The 19,368-nt window shown below is 36.5% G+C and overlaps 1 protein-coding gene across 3 annotated transcripts in view; it reads left to right on the top strand.

Moving 5' to 3' along the window:
* Positions 1-3,861, top strand: part of MID1 (midline 1) — a 238,236-nt gene extending 234,375 nt beyond the window's left edge. For all 3 annotated transcript variants that reach the window (XM_032192990.1, XM_032192971.1, XM_032192980.1), the window contains exons 9-10: positions 1,500-1,707; positions 3,282-3,861. In XM_032192990.1, the coding sequence (XP_032048881.1) occupies positions 1,500-1,707; positions 3,282-3,630 (557 nt within the window). In that variant the 3' untranslated portion in view covers positions 3,631-3,861. The remainder of the gene's footprint in view (positions 1-1,499; positions 1,708-3,281) is intronic.
* Positions 3,862-19,368: the final 15,507 nt, after the last annotated feature.

The raw sequence follows: 19,368 nt of genomic DNA on the forward strand, positions 1-19,368 counted from the left end.
CTCAGGCGACTGAGAAATAACGTAAGCAAATATGACTCCACAAAGATATCTTTCAGATACTGCTTCAACAACACAAAGGCTACTAACCAGTTAAAGAGGCAGGCTGCAGATATATTACTGCTATTCAGCAGTAAGAAAAAATAGTCAAAAAACATCCCCAAATAGCTTCCAATGTGTTTATCTTCTGCTTCATCATAATATATAACTAAATACACATTATAAAAGTAGATTATAACTTTAACACTAAAAGTACTCCTTGTCTTAATACCAACCCATCTCTAATAATGTTAACTGAGAATTAGCATTGCATCTGTCATCTTCCATTTTTAATTTCTGCTTTTCAGGTTTCTTAGAGATCTGAACCAATGACTATCCTTGCTCAGATGAATTTAATTTCTTCTCTGCCCCACACTAATGCTTTCAGCTGTACTGCATGAGAAGTACTTTACTGTTCCTTCATAAACTCTGAGCAATTTACATCTTATTTGAAGTACACTTGTCAGTGCCAGAGGGTCACAGACCTCATGGGAGTCTTCATTTCTATTTTCTATGCATGCGATCAAATCTTCCACTTACTTTTTTTTTTTTTTTTTTTTTCCTTGACATGAAAGACATTAAGGGAAAAGGGCTTTGCTGGATCACACATAGAATCATAGTTTCCTAGTTGTCTCCTGGTGGAGGTAAATGATCATTCTGCTTTTTGACACAAGGTGAAAACTTGTCAGAATTGTGGCAGGCTTTAGATATCTACAGGGTTCAGTTTACCAAAAAGCTTCCTGTTATTGTCTACAAACCTTGTGCTACAGCTGAAGATACTTGCCAAGAGCAACAGCCTCAGTAATGTTTTTACACCGTATTATTTGGTCCAAGTTATAGTTCACTTCCTTCTTTTTAATGCACAATATCCAGCACCATAGAACCCCATGGGCGTCCTTCCAAAAAGGTCCTGAATTGTTGACTGTGCTTGTTATAAATAAAGCTGTGAGTGAACGAACAGACAAGGCTAGTGCTTTTTCTTAGTTTCAAACTCATTTTGTGGGATTTGGAATCATATTTTTTTGTAGCTATGATGAAGACGTTATTATGGAGTTTTATCCCTAGTGAATTAATAGAATGTAACATTCTAAATCTAATATGCTGAGAAAAAAGCAACCCTCGGACCTTTATTAGCATGTACATTGGTTTCAATTACATGCAAGAATTAGAGTGTTCAGGTTACCTTTAGGTCAGGGATAATGGGCATGAAGATTACTCAGGGCTCTTTTCAGGGATTATCAACACAGGGAAGTTAGTGCACAATGAGACTGACAGTAAACTGACAATGCAAGCCAGCTAGCACAGGGAGCAGAATCGCTTAGTCTATCTTGAAAACACTTCAGAGAAGGAGATTAATACGATTATGTAATCTTGTATGCTTCTTTATTATGCTTTCTATTCACTCTTCTTTTTAAAATTAAAGACAAACGGTTCTTCTGGTATCTTTGTCTCTGCTTATATAGGTCAGCCATTTAAACTGGACCCCAAATCTGCTCACAGAAAATTGAAAGTGTCTCATGATAACTTGACAGTGGAACGTGATGAAACCTCCTCCAAAAAGAGTCATACACCAGAGCGATTCACAAGCCAAGGGAGCTATGGAGTAGCTGGCAATGTGTTCATTGACAGCGGACGGCATTACTGGGAAGTGGTTATTAGTGGGAGTACATGGTACGTATGTAAGATTATACACGAGAATAATCTTTGGTTCACACCAAAGGTCCATGCAGGTCCCAGCACAGTTCCTCTGACAGAGAACAGTAACAGGTGCATGGGGAATGGTATAAGAGCAGATCTAGCATATACTTTTACACAATTTGTCAGACTATTTTCCCAATTTCCAGCACTTTCAGATTCTGGAACTTATTCTGCCAGACAGAGCATCTTTATATTTAGAAACCCATACAGAACTTTTCCTCTATGATTGTGGTTGATTGTTTTTTGAATCTACAGAAAACACATTTCAAGATTTTAGTGAGCTGGAAAGCTAAGAAGGTTTCATCTTATTTCTATAACAGAGCAAACATTTGAAGTGTGATCATGCTTCTTTACTAGATATGAAAGATCTTGCTGTCATTCTTTTGGAAAACATAGCAAAACAGAAAACAAAAATACAGAATATGAGGACAATTTGATGACCCAGATTCACAGGGGTGGAAGTCAGATACAGCTCTGGGGAACCAGTGGGGAGCAGCAGTGCCAGCTCTATGCCCCAGGCTTCACATCCTGGGGCAGGAAATGGAAGAGCATGTTATTCTATTCCTGAATAATCCTCTCAGCCATAAAGGGCTGGGTTGCAGGGTCCCTTTAGTCAGTAGAAAAGATGTTATCCTTTAAGATTCAAAGGCAGCAATCATGATGGAAGTTAAAAAAGTAAAAATTCAGTAAGCTGTTCAGGTATGTCCACTGTCTCAAACAAGAAAAATGTTGTTTGCCAACTTCAAGAAATGAAAATAGAGTAACTTATGGCACATTAATCTCTGGTGGTTGAAAGCCCAACAAATACTGCAGTGTCTCTAGAATGTGAGGAACTTTTACATTTCTTTATTATATGAGAAAACAGGTATTTGCCCTGGGTGTCCATTAATGAGAACATTTTCACAATCCTTTTACCCTGGACATTTTGCCATGAATTACAGTTTGCAGAGTCTTCACCTGTAAATGCTTCACTTGGTGCAATACCCAGTCTAAAAAATGTTCACACCAACATCTAGCAAAACACATTTGGGAATGGCAAAAATGTTTTTTTGTTTGTTTGTTTGTTTGTTTTTAATGTGTTCTTTGATGTCTACTCTTGCATTTGTCCTTCTGTGCCATATATTAAAGGAGAAATGAGATATCAGATTAGGTGACAGATAGCAATGTATTTTAAAATCAGTCAATTCTTCTGTATTCATCTGTTTAGAAGTGGAAATGCAAGACCCAGTAATTTAAACCCTAAGTTGCTGAGTACTTAATAATTTTCCTTTAGAATACCAGAGGCATGTGTTCCAAAAAATTACCATAGCAGCCAAACTACAAATAAAGTGAGGGACAATTAAGTTTCCCTGACATCTCAGAAGTAAGAGAGACATAGGAAAAACATTAATTAAACCCATGCCGATATTATGGTGCAATTTCACTTATTTAGAACTTAATCAGCACAATCAAGAGACTGGGGAGTTCCAGTGAGTTCTCTGGCTGACACAGCAGCCTATGAGCAGGGCAGGAGGCACTTGCTTTCCTGAGTAGTTTTTGTTTTGCAGGTATGCCATTGGTATTTCATACAAGTCAGCCCCAAAGCACGAGTGGATTGGGAAGAACTCTGCCTCCTGGGTGCTCTGCCGCTGTAACAACACGTGGGTGGTGCGACACAACAGCAAGGAAATCCCAATAGAGCCCGCACCTCACCTCCGCCGTGTTGGCATTTTGCTGGACTACGACAACGGTTCCCTTGCCTTTTATGATGCCTTGAACTCCCTGCACCTTTATACCTTTGACATTACATTTGGGCAGCCCGTGTGCCCCACATTCACTGTGTGGAATAAGTGTTTGACCATTATAACTGGCTTGCCTATCCCTGACCACTTAGACTCCTCTGAGCAGCTGGCATGACTGCTAAAAGCCAAAAGGTAGGAGGACGCATTTCCTGAGGGCAGGTGCCTGCAGGAGCTTGCCAGAGCTGGCAGACTGCCTGGCATCCCAGTTGTTGCTGTCGAACCTGGACAGAAGTGAAAAGGGAAGAAACTCTCTTTTCTGAGTACTTTGTGCAGGACAAGAAGTGGCTTTAATAATACCTTAGAACTCTTTTTGCAGTTGCTTTTGTTTTGATTTGTATTTAGTATCTTACTGGAAGATTTATAAATTATTTATAAAAAGAAAAAAGGAAAAAAAGAAAAAAAGAAAGAAAAAGAAAGAAAGTGAGAGAGAGAGAGAAAAGGGAAAGCCTGTTTTGGATACCTGGAAAATGACTTATTTGCTTTGCACATTGATGGTCCTATTCATTAAAGTTTCATCAGCCCCTTTACATCGTTTTATTTTACAGTGGATAAAAGCAGGAAATTGGAAGGATGGAAACTGTGCAGTGGACAAGTCAGTATACTGCTGGTTTTATTCATACCAATATTAGTGCTCTCATTACCGATCTTATTGAATGCAAGATCTCTTAATTTCTACTTTCCACATGGGAATGTGCAGACCAAATAGAATGAAAATAAACAAGCAAGGAAGTGGAGCTAGACAACACAGCAAAAGAAGAAAGTTTAATTTACTTCTGTTCATGGTGCATTATGTTCTCTGTTCATAAAACACGTGTGGAGTATCTCCTAGAAATGTGAGTGTATAAATCATCTGGTGATTTATTTTATTGATGGCAACATTCCCGTCTGCCAGTGTTTCACTTTCATGTTTGGGAAACATTGTAGAATCACTGAGGATGTGAAAGACTGATACCATCTCTGAAAATCAGCAACACTGGAGGAGAGCAGCCAATCCAAGGTCTGACTGTAGATTAGTTTGATAAATCACTGCATCATTTAAGGTTTGATTGTAATGGAAGATGTCATGGTTCTGATGGTAGACATGTGAATGCTTATTACTAATTTTACGAAGTTCAATACAGCAAGCCCAGCCAATAACTCAGAAGTGAGACATGAGCCACCTTACCATTGATTTTAAATTAAATACAAATGTTTTGTTGTTGTACACTATGTAGTATCTATAACAAAGCAAGGAAATCAGTTTTGCATGTGCTGTGTGGAGAAACACTACAGCTGGAGTTTGTTCATAATTATCATTGTCTTGGGTTGTTTGGGGAAGCACAATTCTCTTTGTGAATGAGGAGTAAATAACAAATTTTCAGCAGGAGTAGGAATCTGCACAAGCAGGCCCTACATTCATCTTGGTGTTAGTGGAAGAACTTCAATGAAGTCAACAGAGGTTGTACCTATTTAATCTCAAAGCTGAATCAGGTGCATTTTTTTTCTCTTTCCTTTCTACAGAGTAGAAACCCTTTGTAACTACTACAATACTTATATAAAATGATCATTTTGGAAGATACTTGAGGCATATGACAAATTTAAAAGAATGGTTTTCTTATGTTGTTTTGTTGTTACTATGCAAGTGGTGTAAATCTGCCTGTGTAGGAAGTTGAATACCAGCTTTAAAAAAAGATTTTCTCTGTAATTACCATGCTTTAGGTGTCCTTTGAAATGGATGCCTTAATGCACTTTGTTCACTAATGGGTCCAGAATAAAATGGTCCCAAGCTCAGCTTCAGATTTTTTTAAAATACTGATTCTGCAGGTACAAAGCTGCACTACAGTTTGCCTTATGATGATATAGAAAACTTATGAGCAAGGTGATGAATACATACATGTCTACAGGGTTTATTTTTCCCTTTTCTAACAAAAAATAAATGTCTGTCCATATTCCTTTCATTTCACTTTACATGCTCTGCTAACTGGTGAATTAAATGGAGAAAAGAGTGACAGTACAGTGCTGGTACCATGGCTTTCTGGTGCAGTAGTATCTCATGGTTCACAGGTAAGATTGGTGCAGAATTGACATAAATACCAGAAAATATGTACATACAGCGTACTACAGTGTTTATCTTTGTGTCTTTAGTAATAAATAAATGGATATGCTTAAAAATGAAAAAGTAAATTAATCCCCAAACATCGTGTTTTGTATCTGAATACATTGCTACCTCTACTACCTGGTGTACATTGTCCGGATAATCTGTCCTGGGATGTTTGGAAGGTAGCTGAGATGGCATGAAAATTATTATAATGAGCTGACAGGTGATGACTGATAAGAAGTAGTGATAAAAATGTACAGAAGGAAGGGAGTCTTAATGTAGGATTTTTGCCAAGTTTCCATCCAACAGGAAAGGGTATATTGCCACTGTAAAAGTAGCAAAGCTGTGTACCTCCTTTTTTGCCAGAAATATTAACTCTAGAAGCTGATTTCAGTAGTGGACAAACTGAAAATACTGTTCAGTGTTTGGCCATACAATGTTAGCAGAGATTGAGTTGGAATTAATACCATGAATTTGGAAAGATCCCCAGTGATCTCACATATTTTCATCTTAAAATTAAATTGTGAGTTCAAAGACAGATCATTGTTTTGGTGAAAGGAAAAACAAATGGTCTGAAATCTACAGGCCTTGCTGTATCATTTATATTTCAATACAGAATACTTAATTTGGAGCTAAATCACATTGCTTCAGTACAGTATTAATTCAGTCAGTACGTTATGTGTTTATATGTTTGTGTATATATATGTATGGGTATACACACACTAGTATATGTCCAAATATAGTGTAATGTGTGTATATACATACATACATGCACACACAGCATGACAATACCTAGTCAGGTGCTCCTTTTTTGCTTGTTTCTTGAATTATTTTGTGTTCTGTATGGACTATGAGGAAACAAGTTCACTATGAATGGTATTCATCTTGACAATTTTTAACAAACAAAATCTGTTCACTTTACAATACTTGATTCAATGCCTGATTAATCAATAAAAGCATCCATTCGAAACCATAGCTTCTGTGGTCTGTGGCATTTTGCATGGTCCATAGGAATCTATTGAAATCTGGGGGAATTGTGATCTTTGTGTAAAAGCAAAGCATGTTACTTTAATATAGAGTGCAGTCTTAGATGAAGGCTTTTCCCTGATTTTTCAAAGTTTTGTGACTAGAAATGAGGTAACATTTTATAATGTCATGTTTAACAAAGTCAGATTTTTGAGGAATAGAATTCTAAGATGCAAGCAATGAAAATAATAGATAAAGCCTATATTGGTATAATCATTTTTCCAAGGTTATGTTTCAAAGCCGAGCTGTGATTAAGCAGAATTAGACTAAGCCATAGAACAGCCTCTTCAGAAAACAGTAGAATCATCTCAGAGTCATCTAAACTCTGGTCTGACTTGAGGTAATGGAATGGAAGGGGTCAAATTTTTTTTGTTCTGAGGCCAGATAAAATTTTCCATATGTTAGTCTTCCATGTGTTAATGCACATCTATTAGGGAAAAATCATTTAGGCTGTATGTTGTAAATTATTTAGTAGACTGTCTTTAGCCCATTGTAGTTTCCCAATGATGGCTTTCAGAGAGCAGGCAGGGAGCTGAAGATGTTGTGTTTTCTGGACATGAGTTTATTCTTTCTCTGTATTGGTTATCCTATTTCTCACTTTCCCCAGAGGAGAGACTCCTGCTGAGCAGTGGGTCCCAAATATAAGAAGCATGAAATTCCCTCAGATGTGGGTACACTATGAAAAGCTGGAAATGGGCAAATACAGATGAAAATGTATATACATTGTTCATTATAAGAGCAATGGCAGGTCACCGAATGGGAGTGTGCATCATAAGCGTTTTAACCCTGCCTCTTAAGTGGGAAGACTGTATTCTCCTCACGATAGAAAACACAACAGGACGCTATTGACAGCTGAAGTGTCAGCTCTTTAACTAGTTCATTGTGAGATAGCCAGAATATATAGCACTATGAAGTACTATTTGCTATAGGAGATTTTTTGATAATTATTTGACATCAGACACAATATAAGTATTTTTCTTAATTATTCTGACAACGCAAATGTCTACTAGTTCCCAGATTCTGCTGGTAGTTATAACAGCACAAATTCAAGATTACCCACCTACCAAAACAAAGGGAGAATTGCTAGTGGCTCTACCTGTACCACCAAAACTGAGCTTATTGGCTTTAATTGGAAACTGTCTTCATTTTTGGTTTAGGAGCGAACAAGTGTTGGATCCACAGCAAGAGAAATTTCATGCTGTTCCATCACAGTTACTGGTCAGCACATACCTGGCCTGAAGGCCATGAGTGGGGCAGACTTGGGAAAACAGTGGCTTATTTTACGTCATCCAGCTGTATTTACTGTGTAATTAAACACCGGCTCCTTGAGGTCAGTCTATCTCCTTTCCCAAATGGTAGGTTTCCCTAAAACAGTGCTCCCAAAGGTGAAAATCATGACGTTTCTGGTATTCCCACATCTGATCAGAATAATTATATGTTTATTCTGTCTACAGTTCATACTATTCAGTGTCAAAATGTTTCCTCCTTGTGCATAACTGCCACACCTATGTGTTACGCTAAAATCAAGCACAGTCTCTGGCCAGATTGACAGCCTTATGGTTTATTCTATCCCCTTTATCTTATATACTCTTGCAGGAGCACAGAGGTTTGTTTGTATCCCATAGCCTCTCTTCTACAGCTCTTATGTCTGGCTCATTGAAATAGTGTCATTTCCATATATTTTGTCTGGTCATCTTTTGAAGGATGAAATGTAAATGTGACCAGGTTGACCAATCAATCTATCTTCTCAATTATAGCTAGACCTTCTTCAATGTCATCTTTATTGAGCTTGTTGAAGCTTTACTGCCAAATTGTGAGTTATTTGGCTCCTATATTTCATTTAATGTATAGGTTTTTGTTTTGTTTTGTTTTGTTTTTGTTCTTGTTGTTTGTTGGTAGATACTCAGGGGCCAGCAAGCTTTTTAAAATTTCAATCAGCAGAGAGATGTGTGAAAACATGGTGCCTCATGTTTTCAAGCTGCTTTGTGCAATTTTTCACTTTGTGATCTTTAGGACTTTATCTCAAAGATAATTAAAAGCATGCACAGGTTGCTTATGTACTGATGCACTGGCAAAATTCTCATGACACCATCTCTAATATCTTTTCACATGTTGATCTTTCCCAGAGTTGGAATGCATGTCCAGATATAGGAATGTAAGGTGCAGGGTTGGTTTTTTTGTGTGTCATTGGGCTGATTGCACATTTAAAATTATGACCTTCAGCACAGTGTTCTGAACTTCAGTCTTAATCTTTGTCTTTTCTACAGGGAGGAAAGCCCTGGTACTTCCAATAGCTGATAGTGGGTCTTCCAAGTTATACTGAGTTGTTTGTTTTTATTGTGCTTTTTGAACTGAAAGAAACTCTTTACATTTTAACCTTTGATTTAGCATTTGATTTTCATACAAAAAAAAGTAAAAGACTAAAGAGCAGTGGTGCTAACAGTGGTGCAGTGTGAGTAAGACTTGGTTTGGGCCATGAGGAATAAGGCATCTGTGTGCATTAATCTTGGTATAGATTTGAGAGTTATGGGACTGAATACATTCAGTGTTGAGGAAGCCCCAGTTTAGAAGCACAACAGTGTATTGGGAAGGCATGAAGTCTTCTAATTTTTTTATCCTTATTCTCCCACAATGTGAGTGACAACATCATAATTACTGCTGCCTGAGAGAGGCAGAGGTAGCAAAAGAGAGAGTTCTGGGAGGGATCATTCAGAATGGCAGAGCAGCTGGAAACCTGCCACTGCTGCCTGCCCTCATGCCATCCTGCAGCTCTACAAAGCAAGTCTGCACCTATTCTGCCTTTTGATACAGCTCAGCCCCAATCTGCATTCCCAAATGACAGAAGAAAAACAAATAAACAACAAGAAAACATCTTGCAATTATATGTTTGAGATCCTAACATGAATAAAAGCAGCAGGGCAGGGATGACAGCCCCAGGCCTTGATTCTCTTTTTATTCTACTTTTGCCCAGATTTTTTACATATGTTGACTTCAAAAGAGATTTACATAAAGGTAGGTACAACCCCATGAATCTTCAGTTTCCAAGGGGTCAACAACCAAGTAAAGCAGTAGCCTGTGTGCTAACAGCTCAGCATTCCTATTAAATCATATCTTTGTAGAAAGCACATTAACTGCTAGCAAAACTGCAGTTTCTCATGAGCTGTTTCCTAAGGCCAGCACAGGTGTGCTTTAAAATGTATGGTTCAATAACATTCTTCTTGGGTGAATTGTTTGGGCAACGCTTTGCTGTTTCCCCAAAGCAGAGTGGGAACAATTCTCTTAGCAGGTGCTGTGCTGCTTTTACAGAAATATAGATAAGCTTTTATATAATTTTTCAACTTAAGACTATTGTTCTTGGCCTTCTTTTTAAAAATGAATAAGAAAACAAGTTTAGTAGCACACTTCCTTTAAGTTTTTATCATAATTTATATAATTATTTGAATGCATGGAGATGTTTTTTCACAAGGAATACCACCTAGTTTCTTTATAGTGTACACAAACATACAGTAATTAGGATTATTTCTGAAAATCCATGCATTCATAAAATAGCTTATATTCTCCTTTAAAAGACTGCAAATGGAGGCTTTGTGTTTTGCCTAACAGCCATTAAACTCAAAACAATTGAAAACAAATGTTTTACATGGTTGGACCACTGAAATATTTAAAAATGACAGCCATCTGCCACATAAGAGGATATTAAAGTTTTAACTAGCATTTTTATTATTTTTTTTTCCCCTTGATTTGTTACGTGGATAACAAATTATTCCCTTGAAAATATTCTTCTGCTATCTTTCCATTTCTTCTTTCTTTATGCTACTACTCTTATTTTCAGACATCAAAAGTTAGAATAACAAGAAGTGTGTGTGTAAGGGGGAATACTTTTATGTTTTAAAAAGTTGGATTTATTTTTAATTTCATTGAAAATTACCTTTTTCATGAGGCTTACAGAAAATTAAATGAAAGTGAAAATGTTACTGTAGTATGTTATTGAAACAAGAATATTTTTGATGTAGAAGTTAAAGAAAGAATTCAGATAAGCCTTTCACTCTTCTACAAATGGAATTATTTTATTTAATTATATTTGGCTTAATAGTATTGCCCTCTAATTAAAGCAGTATTATGAAACCTGATTAAGGAGCACATCCAGAGGAATAGCATATTATTTTAGGATATCACTGTAACAAACCCCCTTTAATAGCAATATATGTATATATATATTCAGCTTCATTAATATAAGCAAGTTTGGGTTTTGCTGTTTTTTAAATATATATATATATAATATTATAGTTATTATATATATAATTTATATTTTATATATATATATATATATATATATATATATATATATATATATATATATTCTTTGTCCTCTCCAGCAGCAGTTCCCAGACTAGAAAGATCCCTTTCTTTTCCCTTTCTTTTGGGAAACACAGGGACTAATTCCTTTTGTAACTGGGAACAAGTCCTTCATATGGACTTGTCCTTCATATGGACTTCATATGGACTGCCTTCATATGGCAGGTATGAAGGTGCTCCTAGCACAGTGATAACATCTCCTATTGGCATGGGGCAATTTGGACTTTATTTCTGTCATCTCTGTGTGAGTAGTAGTTATGGACAAATTAAGAATAAAATGGGTTCATGTAAATTTGTAAGTGTGGGTAGAGGTGGAAAGATTCACAATTCATTCTCTGGTGAATCACAACAATTACAACCAGTGGTAGACCCAACCCAGAAATAGAAATGAGCAAATGGAGATTTGTTAGTTAATAAAACCAGTAACGTATCTTTTTAATTTCTTTAGCTGATTGCCTTCTCTCTCATTCTGTTCATCACTTTACATCCAAATGCTCATTGAACATCTGTAAAAATTAAGAGTTGAAAATGCTACTTTTTTTCACACACACACACATTATATATATACATATATAAATCCAGAACTGTTAGGCTTTTGTCAAGATAACTTGAAAGCAAATTTTGCTGATGCGAAGTCAGTTGCTTATGGCAGAGGGTAAAAGTGAAGAATAAAATGAGACCTAGCTATTGAGTGCTAGTGCAGACTGAGTTCAGGAAAGTGTAATTCTGCTCATAAACACAGTAAACATCAATTTTAATCAAAATTATTTTTGTGGGTAGGAAGAGAGAAACAACTGGATTCAGCCTTGTCACATGCATGAGTAATGATCAATACAAATTATCACAACTGCTGAAACAATTGAAAAACGGGACTCTGCCCTTTTACTCTAAAATTAATAGTTTGTTTTTTTTTGTGTGTGTGTGTTTTTGTTTGTTTGTTTGTTTGTTTGTTTGTTTTTGTTTTCCTTTTTTTTTACTGGTCATAGCATTCCTGCATTGCATTTACATACATTTACATACATTTAGACAAACAGGAGGTAATATTAAGAAAGTGCCCCAAGTAATGCTGTGAATTCTTAGAAATGCAAGACCAATTGTAGAAATTAGGATAAATTCTTGAACGTTATACAAATGAACAATAGAAAAAAAAAATTATTAACAGTCTGTAATTCAAAGAACTCTACCCAAACCACATTTTCTTGTTACAATCTTGATAATGCCTTCCTGAATCCCTTCATGGAGAGTATGACACAGGAATACTTTGTCTTTCTGCTGTTATGAAGTCAGTGCTTCATATTAGTATTACTTGGAAATCTCTCAGGATGAATAAATATAGTAGGAACAAGTAATGAGTTCTCACCAAGCTTGGAACCTAAATAAACCATTAGCCAGTTTCAAGGCTGAATTGCTATCAAGTTATGAATGCTTTCATCTATTTTTAACTTTATAAGAAGCATGTAGAATTAAAAAATGTGACCGGTTTTATATAGACATTGGAATAGATGTCACTTTTTCCAGGTAAAAAACTGCTGTTTGATACAGTGACAGGAAAATATTTTTATGGATTTGGTATAAACCACCTGCACTTGTGCTGATTCTAATGCACAGAAATGTGTTTTTGCTTTAGGTCCTGAGAACCTTTCATCTGTGTAGGGAATTTAAATTTCTGCAAATCATGCAGAACGGTTGGTTGTTGTATGTGGGTTCAGCTTTCCTCAAATCAGGCTTTGGGTTTCCCCAAATGTAGTAAGAGAGGCAAGCTAGATCCAAAAGGTCTCCAGCTCTAATCCTTCCCTGACCTCTGTCATGACAGGAACAGTGAGGCCACAGGCTAGTCTTGTCCCCACATCTACTATGGCAACAAAATTATGTTACGAAGCTTTACCCAGGCCCCTCTGGCAAAGGAACCTGAGGTTAAACTACCTCAATTAGCAAGATTCAGACATTTCTCCACTAGCTTCCCCATCTTCTGTTACAGATGGGAAATGCAGGTTCAAAGAGTAAATTTTAAGTGGCATTTGTCCTCATAGGAAGGTCCGTGTCAGAAGGCTGAGATTATTTTTCCATGTTTCTGTAAGGACATGGAAAGTAGTCTCCTCCTGCCCCAGGTTCAATAGTGCTTGCGGGGCAGGTAGGCTTTGCAGTTCATTAGCTGAAGCTACAAATGATGGCTGAAGGGAGATGGGGTTCTTGTGTCTGTAAACATTTGTCTAGGCATAGCATCAGGAAAGGTGAATAAGATTTTCGTGTAGAAGTCAATACTGGTATGAAAATAAATGCAGTCAGGCTAGGAACATAGTAGAAATTAGGTCCGTAGAAATCAAGGTTACTTCATAGGATAGCAGGAACCTCAAAGTTTCTGCTTTGTGAACCAGATTCAGTTTTCTTCAATCTAAATGCCCAAATGTTAGTTGACTGGGCCTAAGTATATTTTCTAGACATCTTCTATAAGGAATGAGAAATGAATAGCATCTCCAGGAGTCTATTCATCCCAGATATTTTAGCGTCTTAACTTGGAACTGGGAGAATCCAACCACATTACTGATCTTTCTTCATTGGTCTTCTAAGGAGTTAGAGACAGCTAGCATTCACGTAATGCCTGCTTTTTAGACAAAGAAAGACAGATCAAATGACTATCACTCTACAGTCTAATTTAGAAAATTAAGTATTGACACTTTTGCAGTGTCAATTTTTTTTTTTTTTTTTTTTTTTTTTTTAGAGAGAAACCATGTTTTTCAATAGAATACAGAAATATACAGACAACTTCTGACTTCAGAGGTAAGCAGGCAATTTTTCATTGGCCTAATCAAAGACAAAGCTTTGCATCTTAAATATGGACAAGATGGAACATTGTAAGTCACATTCATATTAAATGTGGACATCTCTCCTACCCAAAAACTCTTCAAGGCACTAAGCCTTTGTTTTTTCAAAGTAAGTTATTCGTAATAATTTTTACAGAAAATGGCCATCCAGGTAAACTCAATGAATGAAAATGCTTCTGTCTGACCACAGAACAAACCTTCTTACAGATTATGTATGCTTACATGCATTCTCTTGCATCATTCATATGCACAAGTATTTAAAACACTTAACTGGTTTGTTTAACCAATTGCCTCAAAATGCTATGTAATAATAGTTAACATTGTTCTTACATTGTCCTTAAATTTTAATAGACATTGCCATCAGATGTTCTCTAGCACTTCCTGAATTCTTTAATCAACTACATGCAATTAACATCTTACTAAAACTAGAATATCTAGGTACCAGTTAGCATGACTACATTTTTCATTCCTCACAACAGTAAACATATATTGATATGCTAGACTGAGTACAAATATCAAACATACACTACCTGTGCCAAATGTTGTTTTTGTTTTTGTTTGTTTTTGTGGAACCCCAGCACAATTCTTTTATAATGCAAAAAGCAGCCAACAACTATAAGTTAAAAGGAATGTGTAAGAGAAGTGCTGGTTCTTTAACATGCAAGTTGGATGCTGAGGTCAAAAGTGCTTTTTCTACTATGTAAGTTATTTGCATCTTCTGTAAAGGAAACAGAGCTGGTTTTCTGAAGGATAACTGAGACTCCTTTTGATATTCATGGCAGATTGTTTTGGATGGCTACCTTCCAGAAAATCTTAATGGGGAGAGAAAAATATTCTGTGGATGAATGTAAATATTCCTTTTTCCAGGGTTTTACCCTAGACTCACCTCTCTAAACTGTACACTCTTCTTTCAGAGGTTTCTTTTCATCTGTTTCTAAACAGCATGAGTATTTATCTATAATGATGCTGTGGTGAGGAATGATCCATCCTTCAGGTTAACAGAGTGCACAGTTGAAAAAGTCCTTCACATGCAAAATATTGCTAACTGCTTGTTCTTCATAAAAGGGAAGGAAATGACTCACACTGGAGAAATGTTATAGTGAAGACTGTTGACACTTCATGCTGATATAAAAAAAAAAAAAAAAAAAAAAAAAGTTCAAATAAAATATGAGAGTTTCTGTAGAAAACATTTTCTGATGGGAAAAGAATTAGTGCTCCAGGAAAGTTAACTAAGGGAAACTGCCAGAAAAACACCTGAACCAGGCAAATACTTTGGAAAAGGGTTGGCAAACAAGAATTTAATGGAGTTCAAGTCATAAGGAAAAGTGGAATATGGGCAGCACTGAGGCAGTCTGGGGTGCATTGGAGGGATGAGTCTGTGGATTCCTATTTGCAAGGACTATCAGAATGGCCTCTGAAACTGGACTGGAAAGGCACACCGAGGCTGTCCTGCCTAGGGGTTTCAGAGTCAGGAAAAACAGCAGAAAATAATGGAACTGAAGTACAAATGAAGTAAGAAGGAATTGGGAACATTTTCTTTTCCTTTTCTACTCATTAAAAATAAATTTGAAATATCCATTACAGCATGAAAAATTTTTGTAAAACAACACTCTTCTCCTTACCTTTGTGGTATGTAACATCAATGGTTATTGAAATGGTGAAAGCTTTCAGACTGTAACTTATTTCCACAGATTGTGGCAACTTGCTTCACTACTGTTGTTAGTTTTTACCATTTGAAGAAATTATTTTTTTTATGTCTGCTGCCTAAAAGTCAATCTATGATCCTAATTTACATGCAAGTAAGGCCTTACCTCAGTAAGTATTTCTCAATATAATTGTGGAATCAATGTTATCTTCTTGAAAACCCTGAGTCCTTCCAATAGCATGGTGGGAAAACAAAGCAACTTTTTTCTGGCTCTAGCTGACCCTACCCAGGTTTCTGGTAAATGATGTCACTAGGCGGGTACAGTGTCTCTGTGAGGTCCCTAGGCGCAGGAGCTTGGTGTGTTGATATAGCAGAAGTAGTACTTTTACACAAAAAGGACTTTTACACAAAAGCAGGTACTACTGAAGTGGTTAAGAGCACTGCTGGATGGTTTTGTGCTAAGCTGTTGGAATGGAATGTGGTGAAGGTGGTGAGGATGTTTGATAGTGGATGACAAGGACGTTTTGCCAAGACATTGATTACGTGTCACTATTGAGGATATTAATAAAATGTAACCACAGTCACTGTAATACAGAAAGATTTCGACAAAATCTTTGTAAGGTTATTGTGCTCCAAGTGATGTTAAAATATAGAATTTATGTAAGTGTAAATGAACTGAAGTTTAGCTATTGGAATAAAAATCTGCAGATGCATTGTGGGATATGTATAAATGAATGTGTAACCTAGATGATTTGGGTTATAAAAGATGGTACTTTGACCATCTGTCAGTGATTTTCTTTTACTCAGCTAAGGAAATTGTGGATATGAAAAGAAATAACAATTTATTAGCAAGTTTTTGGATTGTAAGAATGTGTTTTGATTTTTTGTAATAAAGAATGTTAACTCTACTTCTCATTTCTGTTAAAGTAAACCTTTGATTTTCAGTAATAATTTTAGTTTGGGCAGAATTAAGCTTAGCAAAAATAAGAGTGGTAATTAAACCTTATTTGATCTCAGTTTAAGATAATGGTCAACATACTAGCAATTTGTTCATGAATCACAGCCTCACTAAGGAATTCCAATTGACAGGGAATCATAGGGTATATAAGGCTGGAGGCAGTTTTCCAGAAATCCATCCCAGTACTAGCCTTGAGAAAAACAGTGAAAGCTACAATGTGTGAAAACATCATGTCAACACATGGGTGGGTTTGCCTGGTTTTTTGTTTGTTTGCTTTTTGTGTGTGTGTGTGTATGTTTTTTATGACCCAGGATAACAACCTTCATGCCAAAAGGAAAGGAAGGGCTCCCAGCCATAGATCAAGATCACATTAGATCAAGGTGAATCCGTGAAACCCAGCCACTTTTCCTTGCTCACACAAGCTTTCTGTCCTATATAACTTCACAGGAACTAAAACATTACTAGAACAAAATTAAATTATGGTATAGAACTGTTAAAGAGTAATAACAGCAAAGCTAAATTTGGAGGTGTGTACCAGCTAGGTGGAGAACAGACACAGGGTTTACTAAGAATAATGAGGTGTGGACAAGATGAGTAAAGCAAAGTTCTGAGTGTTTTTTTTCTCTCTCTCTGAATTGACATAGTTTTGAGAATGTACGAGAGTCAGAAATTCCAGCCAGGAGTAAAGGCTTAATTTCACTTTTGGCTGAAAGACAGCTTTCCATCACATTCCTGCAGCCTTGCCTCAGAGATACCTTATCTAAACTTGCTCAGAATAGCATACTGAGCTCCTGCTAGAAGAATTGCACCTATTTAGTCACCTTTAATTACATAAAAAATGAAAATAGTATAAAGTATATGAGCCAACTAAAATACAAGATTTATAAACTGTACACTTTTTTCCTGGCAGAGGCATAACATGACACATAGTTAGTAGTTCTTTGAATTAGCATGCTTTATAATCATTTTAGTCATGGGAAACTCAACGAGTTCAGTGTGCTTACAACTATTCCAGTCTTGTGTTGGTCTCCTATCAGTTCTTCCAGGCAGGACTAGGCCAGGCCCAAGTGGTAATACCAAATACATCATCCTTTGCATTCTCAAAGTATATTCTGAACCCCTTTATGGTGTTGCAGCATATCAGCACAAATGAAGTGTTAGCCAGATCACTCATGGACCTACTGAATGACCTTAGTAGAAGCTAATGTAGACACCAAGAGCAATGGACATCCAAATACGGAAATGTTTCACTTGTTGTACTTGAAGACCAACATCACATCACCTGCACGGTTTCTTTCCTTTTTTTTTTTTTTTCTCTTTCTCTCTCTCCCAGTCAAAATTCCCCCATTGCTTCTGTCTTTCCCATTGACCATGTTTTTCAAGATTTATCATCATTCATATTGCTCCCTTGCAGAGTTTTTTCAACTGATCCAAGCTGTTATTATTAAAAAGACTGTGCCGAAAACTGGATAGAAAATTCAGTGTAAGACTTTAGCAGCTATTTGAAGAGCAGAAAGATAAAAGCAATCATCTTTCAAAGGTACCACCAGTTTTCAAATCCCAATGTGGTGCTTGCATTTCTCATAACACCATGGCAATATTGAATAACATACCCATCACAACCAATACAACCCCTGTAAACTTCTGGAGAGCTACCTACACTCTGTCTTCACCCTGTCAGAACCATGTCTGTTTTTAATCCCACCTTGTTGGTATCATGTTTGTTCTTAATCTTATGCTGAAATGAATTTAAAGTCTAGCTTTGTGTCAGCTGCAAATGTAATAAATATGTCTTCTGTTCTCTTCTTTGGGGTGACTGGGAACTAAACGAGTTCTGTTCAGCCTGAGACAGACCCTCCCTTCCTCTGAGAAATACCTTTCCGTGCCAATATTGTGACAATGAACTTAATTATAAATATTCTCTGAGCAGAGTTTTTCTAACTGCTCTTATACCCACTTGTTGTAGTTTCAGTCTGATAATATCTCCTTTTTTTTTTTTTTTTTCTAAGTCTTTGTCATATGAGATAGTGCCAAAAGCTTCACTGAGTACTATGTGACAAGTATGTGCCTCTTGTCTCCTCCCAGATCTGGTTACCCTACAGCAGAAGGAAATAGGATTTGTCAGGTATGTTTGCTCTTGAAAAATACATGCTAGCTTTTATTCAGATTAAGTTATTTTTGAGGTCTTACCAATTTATATTACAAGAGCAGGTACATAAAGATCTGACAATGGTGTTTTTTCTACAAAATTGATTCTCTTTCCAAAAACAACCAAATGCCTTCTTCAGATAAATTTATGCACAGAATAAAACAAAACAAAATATATCAGAGCAGCTGAAAGATACTCTGTGAGATGTTTGGTTCAAAATGGAGACATCCAAATGACAACATATAAGTGTCTAGTACCTAAGTATAGGCATCTAGTGCTTCCTGAGATGCCCCAGGGCATGGGAGATATATACATGGGCTGGCAGATATGCCACAGGATCTAGGGGACAGTTTCTCCAAAGCAGCAAACAAGGTATTCTAGCCACATAAAATGGTCCATAGTTAACAACTGGGTCATTCCTTAGTTGACCTAAATTAATTGACCTTAATTTTGTCATTTTAAATCTCTAATGGAATCTCTGTTCATTTTGTTTTATGTTACTGCTGAACCTTGATCCCCTGTTTTTAGTAGGCCTTCTTGGGCATATCAGCTTGTCATCCTGAGGCTTAGGCTAAAAGGGAAAACAAAAACCAAAATAAACAAAAGGAAAAAAAAAAAAAAAAAACACACTTCTGTCTATTTCCTGCCCTTTTAGAATACAGTTATTTTTATGTAGGATAGGAAGGAGGAAGGGTATCTTTCCCCTTTGCTATATCCTCCTCATAACAGAATTATCAGTAACTCTATTTAACTGCCTTTGTGTCAGTAATTACAATGAGCCAGAAACCATTCCCAGCACTGCTACTTGCATTTGAATTAC

This window comes from Aythya fuligula, chromosome 1 (assembly GCF_009819795.1).
Source record: "Aythya fuligula isolate bAytFul2 chromosome 1, bAytFul2.pri, whole genome shotgun sequence".
In the NCBI taxonomy this organism is placed as follows: domain Eukaryota; kingdom Metazoa; phylum Chordata; class Aves; order Anseriformes; family Anatidae; genus Aythya; species Aythya fuligula.